The sequence below is a fragment of the Leptodactylus fuscus genome, chromosome 2, assembly GCF_031893055.1.
Source record: "Leptodactylus fuscus isolate aLepFus1 chromosome 2, aLepFus1.hap2, whole genome shotgun sequence".
NCBI classification, from domain to species: Eukaryota; Metazoa; Chordata; class Amphibia; order Anura; family Leptodactylidae; genus Leptodactylus; species Leptodactylus fuscus.
The window spans coordinates 8,339,441-8,353,348 of record NC_134266.1 but is presented as its reverse complement, the minus strand read 5'-3'; the positions used below and the strand labels follow the sequence as shown (position 1 = coordinate 8,353,348).

At 49.0% G+C, this 13,908-nt stretch overlaps 1 protein-coding gene across 1 annotated transcript; it reads left to right on the top strand.

Moving 5' to 3' along the window:
* Window positions 1-186: 186 nt before the first annotated feature.
* Window positions 187-10,458, top strand: FAM162A (family with sequence similarity 162 member A). Its single transcript, XM_075263328.1, has 5 exons — window positions 187-241; window positions 749-853; window positions 1,558-1,663; window positions 3,248-3,356; window positions 9,708-10,458. The coding sequence occupies exons 1-5, from the start codon at window positions 196-198 to the stop codon at window positions 9,783-9,785; spliced, it is 444 nt and encodes a 147-aa protein (XP_075119429.1). The 5' UTR covers window positions 187-195; the 3' UTR covers window positions 9,786-10,458.
* Window positions 10,459-13,908: the final 3,450 nt, after the last annotated feature.

Below are 13,908 nucleotides of genomic sequence, written 5' to 3'. Positions count from 1 at the left end.
TACTGCTCTCAAGAGCTTTCCTCCTATTGGTCTAATAATGTTTAATCTGCTCTCTCATTGAGCGATCACTAACAGGTTCCCTTTTGCTATTGGTTCACGCTGCGGCTCTCGGTGACATATTATTGGCTGCCACCTCATGGGCGGGCCCAGACAGCGCTGACGTCACTCAGCGTTCTGACATTGAGTTGCCTGAAGATGTTGGGAGCGGTGCTCAGGACCAGCGGCTTGCGCTTATTGGCTGGTGAGTGGTCATGTGACCCGCGGAGCCGTGTGGGGCCACAGCGCGGACCTGAGGGGGCGCTGTTACAGCTTGTCTTTGCTGTGTTGTACAGAGTAGGGGATATGTACTGGTGTTTGGTGAAATATAATAGCTGGGGGGGTGCAGGGCAGAGCCATGGGGGGGCAGGGCAGCCATTGTACTGTATATATATATATACACCGTATACTGTACTGTATACAGACAGAGCAGCTCTGTTACCTTTGGCAACCTGCCAAATCTACGTGTATACCTGCTAATCTGCAAAACACCTTGTGAGTGACCCCCAGTGCACCCCAATAATAATTGCCCCCCCATATAACAGCAGTATACAGGCATTGCCCCCCTGAGCTGCAGAACTACTGGTGAGGTCAGATATAACAATGGTACCCCAATAATCACCCATGTAAATAGTCACCCACTCCTACCGCATGAATAAGTAAGTGCACCCCCTCCCCAGCTACAGATCTCATTGTCTGCACTGTTTTCCAGGGAGATCAGCGGTGATCGGGAGATCAGCGGTGCCCGTCCCACAGTCTCTGGTGGCCACAAGATGGCAGTGCAGCAAACCCGAGGGGGAAAAGACCAAGACACAAGGTGAGACCATCATGTGACAACTCTGACCGTAAAAGGAGGGCCACAGCTGTCCCCTATGGACCACCCCTTTAAGACCCCAGGTACATATGGGATGGAAAATCAAGATGGTATAGTGCCCACATTTCTTGGGTCCTAAGAGAATGTGTATGTGGGGTCGTCTTCTAGTAAATAAACCCAGATTGAACCCCCAAAAAACTTCCCTTCAGACGCTGAACAAGAGTCAGACGGGTTGTGTTTCTCCATCTAGTTGTATAGAGATCAGCGGCATCAGGCGACTCTCATCTCGCTGCCTCTATAACATCATTATGTAGCTATTCAGACATGTAGATAGGAGTGTCAGGGAGGATGGCTATCATATATGTACGGGGCCCCCACATCACCAGAGACCCCCCAACTGAGGACTGGATCCATCTGCAGGATGACACTGAGTGATTATTTCCTCCTTTTCCACCCCATATTTTTTCACCTTCCCATCATCCTTCATATAACCCCCTCCTCTATATCCCCCTCCTCTATATCCCCCTCACTATTACCCCTCCATTGCTCACCCTTTCCCTCACCACCATCTCCCCTTTCTCCCTATCATCCGTCATCCATATTATCCTCCACATATCCCTCTCCCCCCTATTATCCCCTCTTGCCCTCTCTCTTTCACCCCCTCCCCATTATCCCCCACTTCCTATTATTAACCTTCTATTCTCCAGGTCACACCTTAAAAATCCCCGGCCACAGACCCACAGACTTTGAGAAGAAGATTCTGATCTGGGGAGGAAGATTCAAGAGCGAGTCTGATATTCCTGAACTTGTGTCGTGAGTAACATAATCTATGGGGGGAGACTGGGGGTTGTAGTGCTGTACGCTGTCATCCTGAGGGTTGTAGTGCTGTACGCTGTCATGCTGGGGGTTGTAGTGCTGTACGCTGTCATCCTGAGGGTTGTAGTGCTGTACGCTGTCCTCCTGGGGGTTGTAGCGCTGTACACTGTCCTCCTGGGGGTTGTAGTGCTGTACGCTGTCCTCCTGGGGGTTGTAGTGCTGTACGCTGTCATGCTGGGGGTTGTAGTGCTGTACGCTGTCATGCTGGGGGTTGTAGTGCTGTACGCTGTCATGCTGGGGGTTGTAGTGCTGTACGCTGTCCTCCTGGGGGTTGTAGTGCTGTACGCTGTCCTCCTGGGGGTTGTAGTGCTGTACGCTGTCCTCCTGGGGGGTGTAGTGCTGTACGCTGTCCTCCTGGGGGTTGTAGTGCTGTACGCTGTCCTCCTGGGGGTTGTAGTGCTGTACACTGTCCTCCTGGGGGGTGTAGTGCTGTACACTGTCCTCCTGGGGGTTGTAGCGCTGTACACTGTCCTCCTGGGGGTTGTAGCGCTGTACACTGTCCTCCTGGGGGTTGTAGTGCTGTACACTGTCATGCTGGGGGTTGTAGTGCTGTACATTGTCCTCCTGGGGGTTGTAGTGCTGTACATTGTCCTCCTGGGGGTTGTAGTGCTGTACATTGTCATGCTGGGGGTTGTAGTGCTGTACACTGTCCTCCTGGGGGTTGTAGTGCTGTACGCTGTCCTCCTGGGGGTTGTAGCGCTGTACACTGTCCTCCTGGGGGTTGTAGCGCTGTACACTGTCCTCCTGGGGGTTGTAGTGCTGTACACTGTCATGCTGGGGGTTGTAGTGCTGTACGCTGTCCTCCTGGGGGGTGTAGTGCTGTACACTGTCCTCCTGGGGGTTGTAGCGCTGTACACTGTCCTCCTGGGGGTTGTAGTGCTGTACACTGTCCTCCTGGGGGTTGTAGCGCTGTACACTGTCCTCCTGGGGGTTGTAGTGCTGTACACTGTCCTCCTGGGGGTTGTAGTGCTGTACACTGTCATCCTGGGGGGTGTAGACGGGCTTCTCCGCTGAGGGTCCACTTCTTCGCCCTGTGGTTCTCCAGTCTGGGCCGCCCCTATAAAGCGCTTTTAGAATACCTCCGACCCTTTATAGACCATTTTATTTTATGACGACTGAAAATCTAAACTGACTTCTACACTCCAGCCTTACAGAAGAGAACCTGACGGCAGTGATGCATCGATAGTTAGACGGATACTAATCAATCCAGGAAGATTATTAAATGGCCCCTTTAGTTGTAGCCATGAAAACGGTCATTTTGTAAACACAGAGAATCTGTCCTGGCCTGTGTCACCTTACACAGCTGTGGATCTGTTACAGTGTACCAATGTGTGTGCGGGCCAGCAAGAGGTCAGCTCAGAAAACATTACCAGCACTGATACATTGTCACAAACCCTCAACTGTGTCAGCAGGACTAGTGACTAAATGTGTAATCCAGCGGGGACATAGACCGGACCTACAGATAACTTCTCACCCCGGACATCCCTTTCCCGTATGACTGATGTCTCCGTTCTCTCTCAGGTATGAAATGGTGGACGCAGCGAAGAGCAAAGTGCGAGTCAAGTTCTCGGTGCTGATGATGCTTCTGACCATCATGGGCTGCATCACCATGGTCATATCTGGGAAGCAGGTGAGTGCGGGGAGGCCCGAGACCTGACACTGGTCACATAGAGCATCACTGGTAGTCACTGGCTCTGCGGGGGAGGGGTGATTAGTAATGGCCTATAGTATAGAGTGAGATACTGTGTATATCCATCAACCAGAGATGTTGTCTGTGCTGGACATATGTATATTAGCAGTGTGCGGTGTGTGTGTATTATTTATTATGGTCCTGTTTACAATTGTTCACTTCGAGTCCTGCCCCCTTAGAGAAATGCTGGTGAAGAAAAGTGATGGTTCCTGTAAAGTTAATCTGCATAGAGTGTCATGTAGTCTGTAAGTCCATGGAATTACTGATCCTGAGTTACATCCTGTATTATACTCCAGAGCTGCGCTCACTATTCTGCTGGTGCAGTCACTGTGTACATACATTACATTACTTATCCTGTATTATACTCCAGAGCTGCGCTCACTATTCTGCTGGTGCAGTCACTGTGTACATACATTACATTATTTATCCTGTATTACTGTATACTCCAGAGCTGCGCTCACTATTCTGCTGGTACAGTCTCTGTGTACATACATTACATTACTTATCCTGTATTATACTCCAGAGCTGCGCTCACTATTCTGCTGGTGCAGTCACTGTGTATATACATTACATTACTTATCCTGTATTATACTCCAGAGCTGCGCTCACTATTCTGCTGGTACAGTCACTGTGTACATACATTACATTACTTATCCTGTATTACTGTATACTCCAGAGCTGCGCTCACTATTCTGCTGGTACAGTCACTGTGTACATACATTACATTACTTATCCTGTATTATACTCCAGAGCTGCACTCACTATTCTGCTGGTGCAGTCACTGTGTACATACATTACTTATCCTGTATTATACTCCAGAGCTGCGCTCACTATTCTGCTGGTGCAGTCACTGTGTACATACATTACATTACTTATCCTGTATTATACTCCAGAGCTGCGCTCACTATTCTGCTGGTACAGTCACTGTGTACATACATTACATTACTTATCCTGTATTATACTCCAGAGCTGCGCTCACTATTCTGCTGGTGCAGTCACTGTGTACATACATTACATTACTTATCCTGTATTATACTCCAGAGCTGCGCTCACTATTCTGCTGGTACAGTCACTGTGTACATACATTACATTACTTATCCTGTATTATACTCCAGAGCTGCGCTCACTATTCTGCTGGTACAGTCACTGTGTACATACATTACATTACTTATCCTGTATTATACTCCAGAGCTGCGCTCACTATTCTGCTGGTGCAGTCACTGTGTACATACATTACATTACTTATCCTGTATTATACTCCAGAGCTGCGCTCACTATTCTGCTGGTGCAGTCACTGTGTACATACATTACATTACTTATCCTGTATTATACTCCAGAGCTGCGCTCACTATTCTGCTGGTGCAGTCACTGTGTACATACATTACATTACTTATCCTGTATTATACACCAGAGCTGCGCTCACTATTCTGCTGGTGCAGTCACTGTGTACATACATTACATTACTTATCCTGTATTATACACCAGAGCTGCGCTCACTATTCTGCTGGTGCAGTCACTGTGTACATACATTACATTACTTATCCTGTATTATACTCCAGAGCTGCGCTCACTATTCTGCTGGTGCAGTCACTGTGTACATACATTACATTACTTATCCTGTATTATACACCAGAGCTGCGCTCACTATTCTGCTGGTGCAGTCACTGTGTACATACATTACATTACTTATCCTGTATTATACTCCAGAGCTGCGCTCACTATTCTGCTGGTGCAGTCACTGTGTACATACATTACATTACTTATCCTGTATTATACTCCAGAGCTGCGCTCACTATTCTGCTGGTGCAGTCACTGTGTACATACATTACATTACTTATCCTGTATTATACTCCAGAGCTGCGCTCACTATTCTGCCAGTACAGTCACTGTGTACATACATTACATTACTTATCCTGTATTATACTCCAGAGCTGCGTTCTCTATGCTGGTGCGGTCAGTAGATTTTATTCTTTCCCATGGGGAAACTGTTCCACATCTGGAATATTTGTTTCCTGCACCCCCCTGCTTTCCCCACATGGTACATTCTCACACATACTTGTATCTTGAGGGACCTTGTTATTACATGTTACAGTGGGGGTGTCGGTGCAGCCACGTGTTGTCAGGTGAGTACAATACAGCGGTGCCGTCTCCTTCTCGTCTCTCTCCTGGCGCTGTACCTGGCAGCACCGCCCTTTGTCCTCAGAATTTGGCAGCGAGTCCCAGGACGATCAAGGTCGAGGGCTTGTGTATAATTAGCTGAGGTTTTGGCTCCTGTCTGTATCCAGGAAGCGGCTGCTCCGCCGACTCGTTCACTGCAGATTGCGGGGGGAGGACGTGACTCTGGTGTTAGTAACTCCTGCATGTTGGTTTGGGTTGGATGATGCCATAGACATTACAGGGCCCCCCACTCAGTCATGGGGCCCATTATTAGCTGATGACCAGTGACCCCTGCTGAGACCAGCTCACTAATATTCTTGGGTTTGGTGCTCCAACCAGCACCTTCAAATCCCTCCAATTCCAAATATACTAACCCCCTCACCAGCCATATAAAACCTGACCCACAGATTCCTGACGCTAGGGGTCTTCTCCCCATCCTGATCCATGCCTTGGTTACATAGCACAGCACATGCGCTTCCACCCTCATTATTACATAGCACTGCGCATGCGCCACCACCCTCATTATTACATAGCACAGCACATGCGCCACCACCCTCATTATTACATAGCACTGCACATGCCTAACCACCCTCGTTATTACATAGCACTGCGCATGCGCTACCACCCTCATTATTACATAGCACAGCACATGCGCTTCCACCCTCATTATTACATAGCACAGCGCATGCGCTTCCACCCTCATTATTACATAGCACTGTGCATGCGCCACCACCCTCATTATTACATAGCACTGCGCATGCGCCACCACCCTCATTATTACATAGCACTGCGCATGCGCCACCACCCTCATTATTACATAGCACTGCGCATGCGCCACCACCCTCATTATTACATAGCACCGTGCATGCGCCACCACCCTCATTATTACATAGCACTGCGCATGCGCCACCACCCTCGTTATTACCCAGCACTGTGCATGCGCCGATAATCAGAGTGGCTGCGCGAGAGCTCTGGGGAATATTTTCTTATTGGTATTGCAGCATGTTGTACTGGTGATCGGACTCCCGGGAGTTCAAGTCCCCTCAAAAACTGTAAAGATATAAAATATTTATCCCGTATGGTGAACGCCACAGCTACAAAAAATCTAAATAGTTGAATCATTGCTTTTTGTCATTTTAGCTGCCCCCCCCCCCCTTCCCAAAAACTTTGAATGGAAAGCGACCGAGTCCTCAGACAAAATATTGTGAACAAAAAAGTACAACTTGTCCCATAAAAAAAGAGGACCCTTGCTCAGATCTGTGCTTGGATATATAAGGGGGATTTGGCTGCACACGACTGCCACTGTGGGGATTGGTCACTAGAACTGTGGCATTTTGTATTGGATTTGGAGAAGCCTCTTGTTTTGTGGAGAGATTCACATTGTACTGGGGGCTTGTTTTTTGTTTTTGCAAAAAGCTGAAAGTTTGTAAATTTTGCTACTAAACTTAATTTGTAATGGGGAGAAATAAGTTTATCACTGACTTCAGGCGCAACGGAGCGGCTCCGGAGCACAGGGAAGGTGAGGAACATTATTTTTGATGCTTCATCTCCCCTGGGGCTCCGCTTATTATACTCTGGGGTCTGAAGAGACCCCCAATATAATACTAGGTAGGGAATGTCAGGAATATTACTAAAGTTGGATTATTCTACTATGTGGAGGGGCCACTATGGGACATAATACTGAGTGCAGGGGCCACTATGGGACATAATACTGTGTGCAGGGGCCACTATGGGGGATAATACTGTGTGCAGGGGCCACTATGGGACATAATACTGTGTACAGAGGCCACTATGGGACATAATATTGTGTGCAGGAGCCACTATGGGACATAATACTGTGTGCAGGGGCCACTATGGGACATAATACTGTGTACAGAGGCCACTATGGGGGATAATACTGTGTGCAGGACACACTATGGGGGATAATACTGTGTGCAGGGCCACTATGGGACATAATACTGTGTACAGAGGCCACTATGGGACATAATACTGTGTGCAGGGGCCACTATGGGACATAATACTGTGTGGAGGGGCCACTATGGGGCATAATACTGTGTGCAGGGGTCACTATGGGACATAATACTGTGTGCAGGGGCCACTATGGGGGATAATACTGTGTGCAGGGGCCACTATGGAGGATAATACTGTGTGCAGGGGCCACTATGGGACATAATACTGTGTGGAGGGGCCACTATGGGACATAATACTGTTAGGAGGGGCCACTATGGGACATAATACTGTGTGCAGGGGCCACTATGGGGATAATACTGTGTGGAGGGGCCACTATGGGACATAATACTGTGTGCAGGGGCCACTATGGGGGATAATACTGTGTGCAGGGGCCACTATGGGGGATAATACTGTGTGCAGGGGTCACTATGGGACATAATACTGTGTGCAGGAGCCACTATGGGACATAATACTGTGTGCAGGGGCCACTATGTGGTATAATACTGTGTGCAGGGGTCACTATGGGGGATAATACTGTGTGCAGGGGTCACTATGGGACATAATACTGTGTGCAGGAGCCACTATGGGACATAATACTGTGTGCAGGGGCCACTATGTGGTATAATACTGTGTGCAGGGGCCACTATGGGACATAATACTGTGTGCAGGGGCCACTATGGGACATAATACTGTGTGCAGGGGACACTATGGGACATAATACTGTGTGCAGGGGACACTATGGGACATAATACTGTGTGCAGGGGCCACTATGAGACATAATACTGTATACAGGGGCCACTATGGGGGATAATACTGTGTGCAGGGGCCACTATGAGACATAATACTGTATACAGGGGCCACTATGGGACATAATACTGTGTGCAGGGGCCACTATGGGGGATAATACTGTGTGCAGGGGCCACTATGGGGGATAATACTGTGTGCAGGGGCCACTTATGGGGGATAATACTGTGTGCAGGGGCCACTATGGGGGATAATACTGTGTGCAGGGGCCACTATGGGGGATAATACTGTGTGCAGGGGCCACTATGGGGATAATACTGTGTGCAGGGGCCACTATGGGGGATAATACTGTGTGCAGGGGCCACTATGGGGGATAATACTGTGTGCAGGGGCCACTATGAGACATAATACTGTATACAGGGGCCACTATGGGACATTATACTGTGTGAAGGGGCCACTATGGGACATAATACTGTGTACAGGGGCCACTATGGGGGATAATACTGAGTGCAGGAGCCACTATGGGGATAATACTGTGTGCAGGGGCCACTATGGGACATTATACTGTGTGAAGGGGCCACTATGGGACATAATACTGTGTGCAGGGGTCACTATGGGGTATAATACTGTGTGCAGGGGCCACTATGGGACATAATACTGTGTGCAGGGACACTATGGGGGATAATACTGTGTGCAGGGGCCACTATGGGGCATAATACTGTGTGTGTGTATATATATAATGTAGAGCAGGGTCTGTAATACAGTGGTATTAGGTGTGTGTATATACAGTATATATATCAGGGCCTGTGTGCGGTTTTGCGGGCATCCTGCACATTGTGTTGGGTTTTGCAGATGGCGGCAGTGGAGCTCGTGTCCCCGCCTGACCCCGGCCAGCACTGCCAGCTTATCGCCACATTCCTGCCCCCAGCTGTCACTTCCTGCAGGTGCCTGGGAGAAGCTCCTGACACCCCGGGCGGGGGCAGCGGCGGGTACAGGAGGAGGTTGTCACTGTCTTGTGTTAACCAGTTCATGTCCAGCTGACTTGGCTTCCTTCTGCTTTTTCTAGGACATTTTTGTGTCCCCCCCCCCAGTTATCTATAAGGGGAGGGGGCGGGTCTATAGTTCTTGTTGTCGGGGGCGGGTCTATCATTCTTGTTGTCGGGGGCGGGTCTACGGCTGCAGTCTGTTTTCCTTGTATTCTCCATTACTCTTTATATACTTTGTATCAGACCTTTTAGGGCTGTGTTCACACCACAATCAACCAGAGGAGAAATCCAAGGCCGCTTTCATGAAACCCTGTGTGAACATCACCCAAGACATTCAGCAGTCAACAAAATTTTACCACTATAATGTTGTAGCCCCCTCCCCTCATATATCCCCCCCCCCCACACTCTTTGGTAATTTCTTGGCACCTTCTTATGACGTTTCCTTCCTTCGCAGGCCGCCAAGCAGCAGGAATCTCTGTCCAAGATAAACCTGGAGAAGAAGGCCCGCCTGAAGGCTGAGGAGGAGAAGTAACTGCAGCACAGAGTATTATGAGCACGCACCGGATCCCTTCCTCCAGTGATGTGTAGATTATGACGTAGCCGCGTGTTCCTACGTGTAGCTTTGATCTCATCTGTGCTATTGTTAGGTAGTGATGGGAGTGCGGTACACGGCGGGGGATGGGGAGGGGTCCGCGAAACTTAGATAAAAGCATCAGACTCCACCCCTCTCTGAGGCGCCATCCTACAAAACCGTGAAGATTCAGATTCCATCGCCCTCAGTCCCACTTGCTATCGGTGCTTCTAGTTCTCCCAGGAAGCTGAGGCCTAGGCTGCTGTATGGACGATCCTGACCCCGCACGGCTGCCATAGAGTCTCCATACAGCAGCCCAGACCTCAGCGCCCCAGGGGGTAATATACTGGTAGGTGGGTGCAGGGCGCTCCTCTCCTCTCTTGTAGGTTTGGCCCCTCCTGTCATTTCACTGCTCTCATATTATCAGTTGTGCACAATAAAGAATCCGTTCACCACCGCGGGGCCTGTGCTCATTTCTAGTGTGTCAGAGGTGGGACGAAGGCAGTGATGGGTGGGGTCCGGCTGTATCCGGAGGGCTGCATCCTCCTCCCTATATTGTGATTTGGCCCCATTCTGATACAGAGCTCCAAATCTTCTGCATAGACATAGGATACGATTCTGCCTGTAGCCACCACTAGGGGGAGCTCTGTTATTAAACAGTACGCCCCATAAGCTCCCCCTACTGGTGGCTCCAGGCACTTTTTCACAGGATTTGGAGCTCTGTATCACAAAAAGGAAACTCTTCCTGATTTACAAATGTTAAGAAATGAATCAGCACAAAAGTCTGAACATCATAAATGACACGAGGATAAGAAGCGGAGAATCCCTTTAAATGAAGCTTCATCACTATGTTCTGGAACAAGGTAACAAACCATCAGCTGTGTGAGCAGGACAAGTCCTCAGCCTCACTGACTGTAAGCAATGGCCATGACATGAGCCTATTAGAAAACATTACGAGTCATACTCCAGTTACATCTAAAGCTGCACACAACTAACATCGGGCCACGTGTCCAATGCAATTGGTGGGATGAGCCTACAGACGCGGAGTCAGCCATGACGCATCCAGTGCAACGCCAGAGTACTAAGACGGGTTAACAGCAGACTTGTAAATGCAGCTCTGGATGTAACTGGAGACCTCATCAGCACAAGACAATGCAGCTCTAGGTGTGACTGGAGTATAAGACACGACATCACTGAAGATCGGTACGCAATAAATCGACTGCCGGCGAGAACATCGTCTCCTTTGGAGTACTTGTGACTGTCTAGCGCCCCCTCCCGCCGGGGCTGTAATGGCGGCCATGTTGGTTGTGACACCTGGGAATAACCACAAGAGGCGCAAGATGGAAGTGATCTTTATTCACTGGTGATTGCGGTTTTCCTGGTCGCAGTTTATGTGCTTCGATTCTCTCACTAAAAGAATTTTTTATTCTTCAATAAAAAGAAAATAAAAATAATTTCTCCTTCCAAAGTTCCGGGATTGTAACAATGGAAAGAAATCGCATCTGCGACCCACACAGGAAATGAGAGCAACGTAAGAGGCCGATCGGCGCCCGCGGTGGGGCTGCTTAACCCCTCGACTGCTGAGGACAATGGAACACTTGTTAAATTTTGCAACTTTGTAAATAGTTTTGAATAAACTTTATGCGTCACCACTGTGCGTCTCCATGCTTACAGACCACAAACAACCTGATTTGTAGTCAGGGGCTGCTCTGTCATATGAGGGCCCACTTGTTTACTGTCTGTAGATTTGGGGGGGACACAAGACTATATGGGGGGGGGGGGGGGGGGCTGCAGCGTGTAACATATTAGAGACATTGTGAGGCATAACACTGAAGTCAAATGGATGATGAAATGCTGGCTGCCATCCGCGTATGCAATTGGAACATGTAATGGGAACTCTAAGGCGCCCCCTGCTGGAGATTCCTCGCAGTTTGTGACACAATAGTGTCAGGCTGACCCCGGGGAAAGGAGCAATTTTTGCCTTAAACTCCCCCTCTGCAGGGTTTGTCCAAGGTTATAGCGCCACATCTGTCAACAGGTTGTATGTGGTATTGCAGGTCACTTCTATTTAAAGAGGACCTTTCACCATATCTGGGCACAGGCAGTGTTATATACTGCCAGAAAGCTGACAGTGCGCTGAATTCAGCGCACTGTCGGCTTTCCCGATCTGTGCCCGGTGTAAAGCGCTATTGGTCCCGGTACCGTAGCGCTTTACAGTCAGAAGGGCGTTTCTGACCATTAGCCAGAGACGTCCTTCTGCCTCGCGGCGCCAATCGCGCTGTGCTGTGGAGCGGGGAGGAACGCCCCCTCCCTCTCCTGATAATGCTCGTCTACGGACAAGCTGTGTGAGCAGAGGGAGGGGGCGTTCCTCCCGGCTCCACAGCACAGCGCGATAGGCGCCGCGAGGCAGAAGGACGTCTCTGGCTAATGGTCAGAAACGCCCTTCTGACCATAGAAGAGCTACGGTACCGGACCGTAAGCTCTTCACACCGGGCACAGATCGGGAAAGCCGACAGTGCGCTGAATTCAGGGCACTGTCAGCTTTCTGGCAGTATATAGAACTGCCTGTGCCCGGATATGGTGAAAGGTCCTCTTTAAGGAATATCAAACATAACCTTTGACCCCGTGTGGCGCTGTTTTTAACACAACGCAACCACGTCTATCTAACCTCTGTTCCAGTGGAGAGTAACCCCTTCTATTCACTTTGTTGCTTGTAGGTCTTGCAACGATTGGTGCAATCTGATCTGATCATCTGTGGGCAGCGATAGCGGAGAATCCCTTGAAATTATACGGACACATCACTTCATTGTGACCTCAGCAGCCAAAGGGTTAATGCCCGTCGGGCGATGTGTTATGTACCGCACACTGCAGCTTTAAAAGCAGAACTTTGGAAGTTGTGTCCAACGGAAAATCTGTCCCAATTCTAAACCAAAAAAAAACAAAAACAAACAAAAAAAAAAACTTAAATTACAGATCAGTCCCCCCCAAAGAAAGGACGAGCGTCCAGTCCGAAAAGAGCTTGAAAGTGCAGTCAAGGTAAGGAGGATTGCGGCCACGATCTCCCCGTCGTGCAGGGCTCCGGGCTCTTCTCCGCCCAGTCCAATGCGCTTGGCCTTATAGTTTGGCTCCTGATAAAAAAGTCAAGTTACTCAAGTTTCAACAGGTAAAAATGACAAGACGGAAAAATGGAGAAACGGCGAGCGAAGGGTCTGCGACACCTGTACAGTCTGTGGCACTAAAGAAGAAAAACGCAATAAATAAGAGGTGCGGACGTGTCCTTGGCCGAGTGCGAGATCTGACCAGGGCCTTATTGCTTGAGAGGGAGCCGTCTCCTGGTCTGGTCCTGGATAGAGGGAGTGAGGAAGGGGCCGTGGTGGGAACAAAGCCGCGACATGTGTCATATAATCTGCTGCTATATACCTGATGATCCCAGAAAACACATCCTGTATTATACTCCAGAGCTGAGCTCACTATTCTGCTGGTGCAGTCACTGTGTACATACATTACATTACTTATCCTGTATTATACTCCAGAGCTGCGCTCACTATTCTGCTGGTGCAGTCACTGTGTACATACATTACATTACTCATCCTGTATTATACCCCAGAGCTGCGCTCACTATTCTGCTGGTACAGTCACTGTGTACATACATTACATTACTTATCCTGCATTATACCCCAGAGCTGCGCTCACTATTCTGCTGGTGCAGTCACTGTGTACATACATTACATTACTTATCCTGTATTATACTCCAGAGCTGCGCTCACTATTCTGCTGGTGCAGTCACTGTGTACATACATCACATTACTCATCCTGTATTATACTCCAGAGCTGCGCTCACTATTCTGCTGGTACAGTCACTGTGTACATACATTACATTACTCATCCTGTATTATACTCCAGAGCTGCGCTCACTATTCTGCTGGTGCAGTCACTGTGTACATACATCACATTACTCATCCTGTATTATACCCCAGAGCTGCGCTCACTATTCTGCTGGTGCAGTCACTGTGTACATACATTACATTACTCATCCTGTATTATACTCCAGAGCTGCGCTCACTATTCTGCTGGTGCAGTCACT

Excerpts from the sequence above, each read along its gene's own strand:
- FAM162A (XM_075263328.1), top strand. The coding sequence starts at position 196 with ATGTTGGGAGCGGTGCTCAGGACCAGCGGCTTGCGCTTATTGGCTG. Across the intron at positions 242-748 it reads CGGCTTGCGCTTATTGGCTG|GGAGATCAGCGGTGATCGGG; the intron begins GTGAGTGGTCAT and ends ACTGTTTTCCAG. Across the intron at positions 3,357-9,707 it reads TGGTCATATCTGGGAAGCAG|GCCGCCAAGCAGCAGGAATC; the intron begins GTGAGTGCGGGG and ends CTTCCTTCGCAG.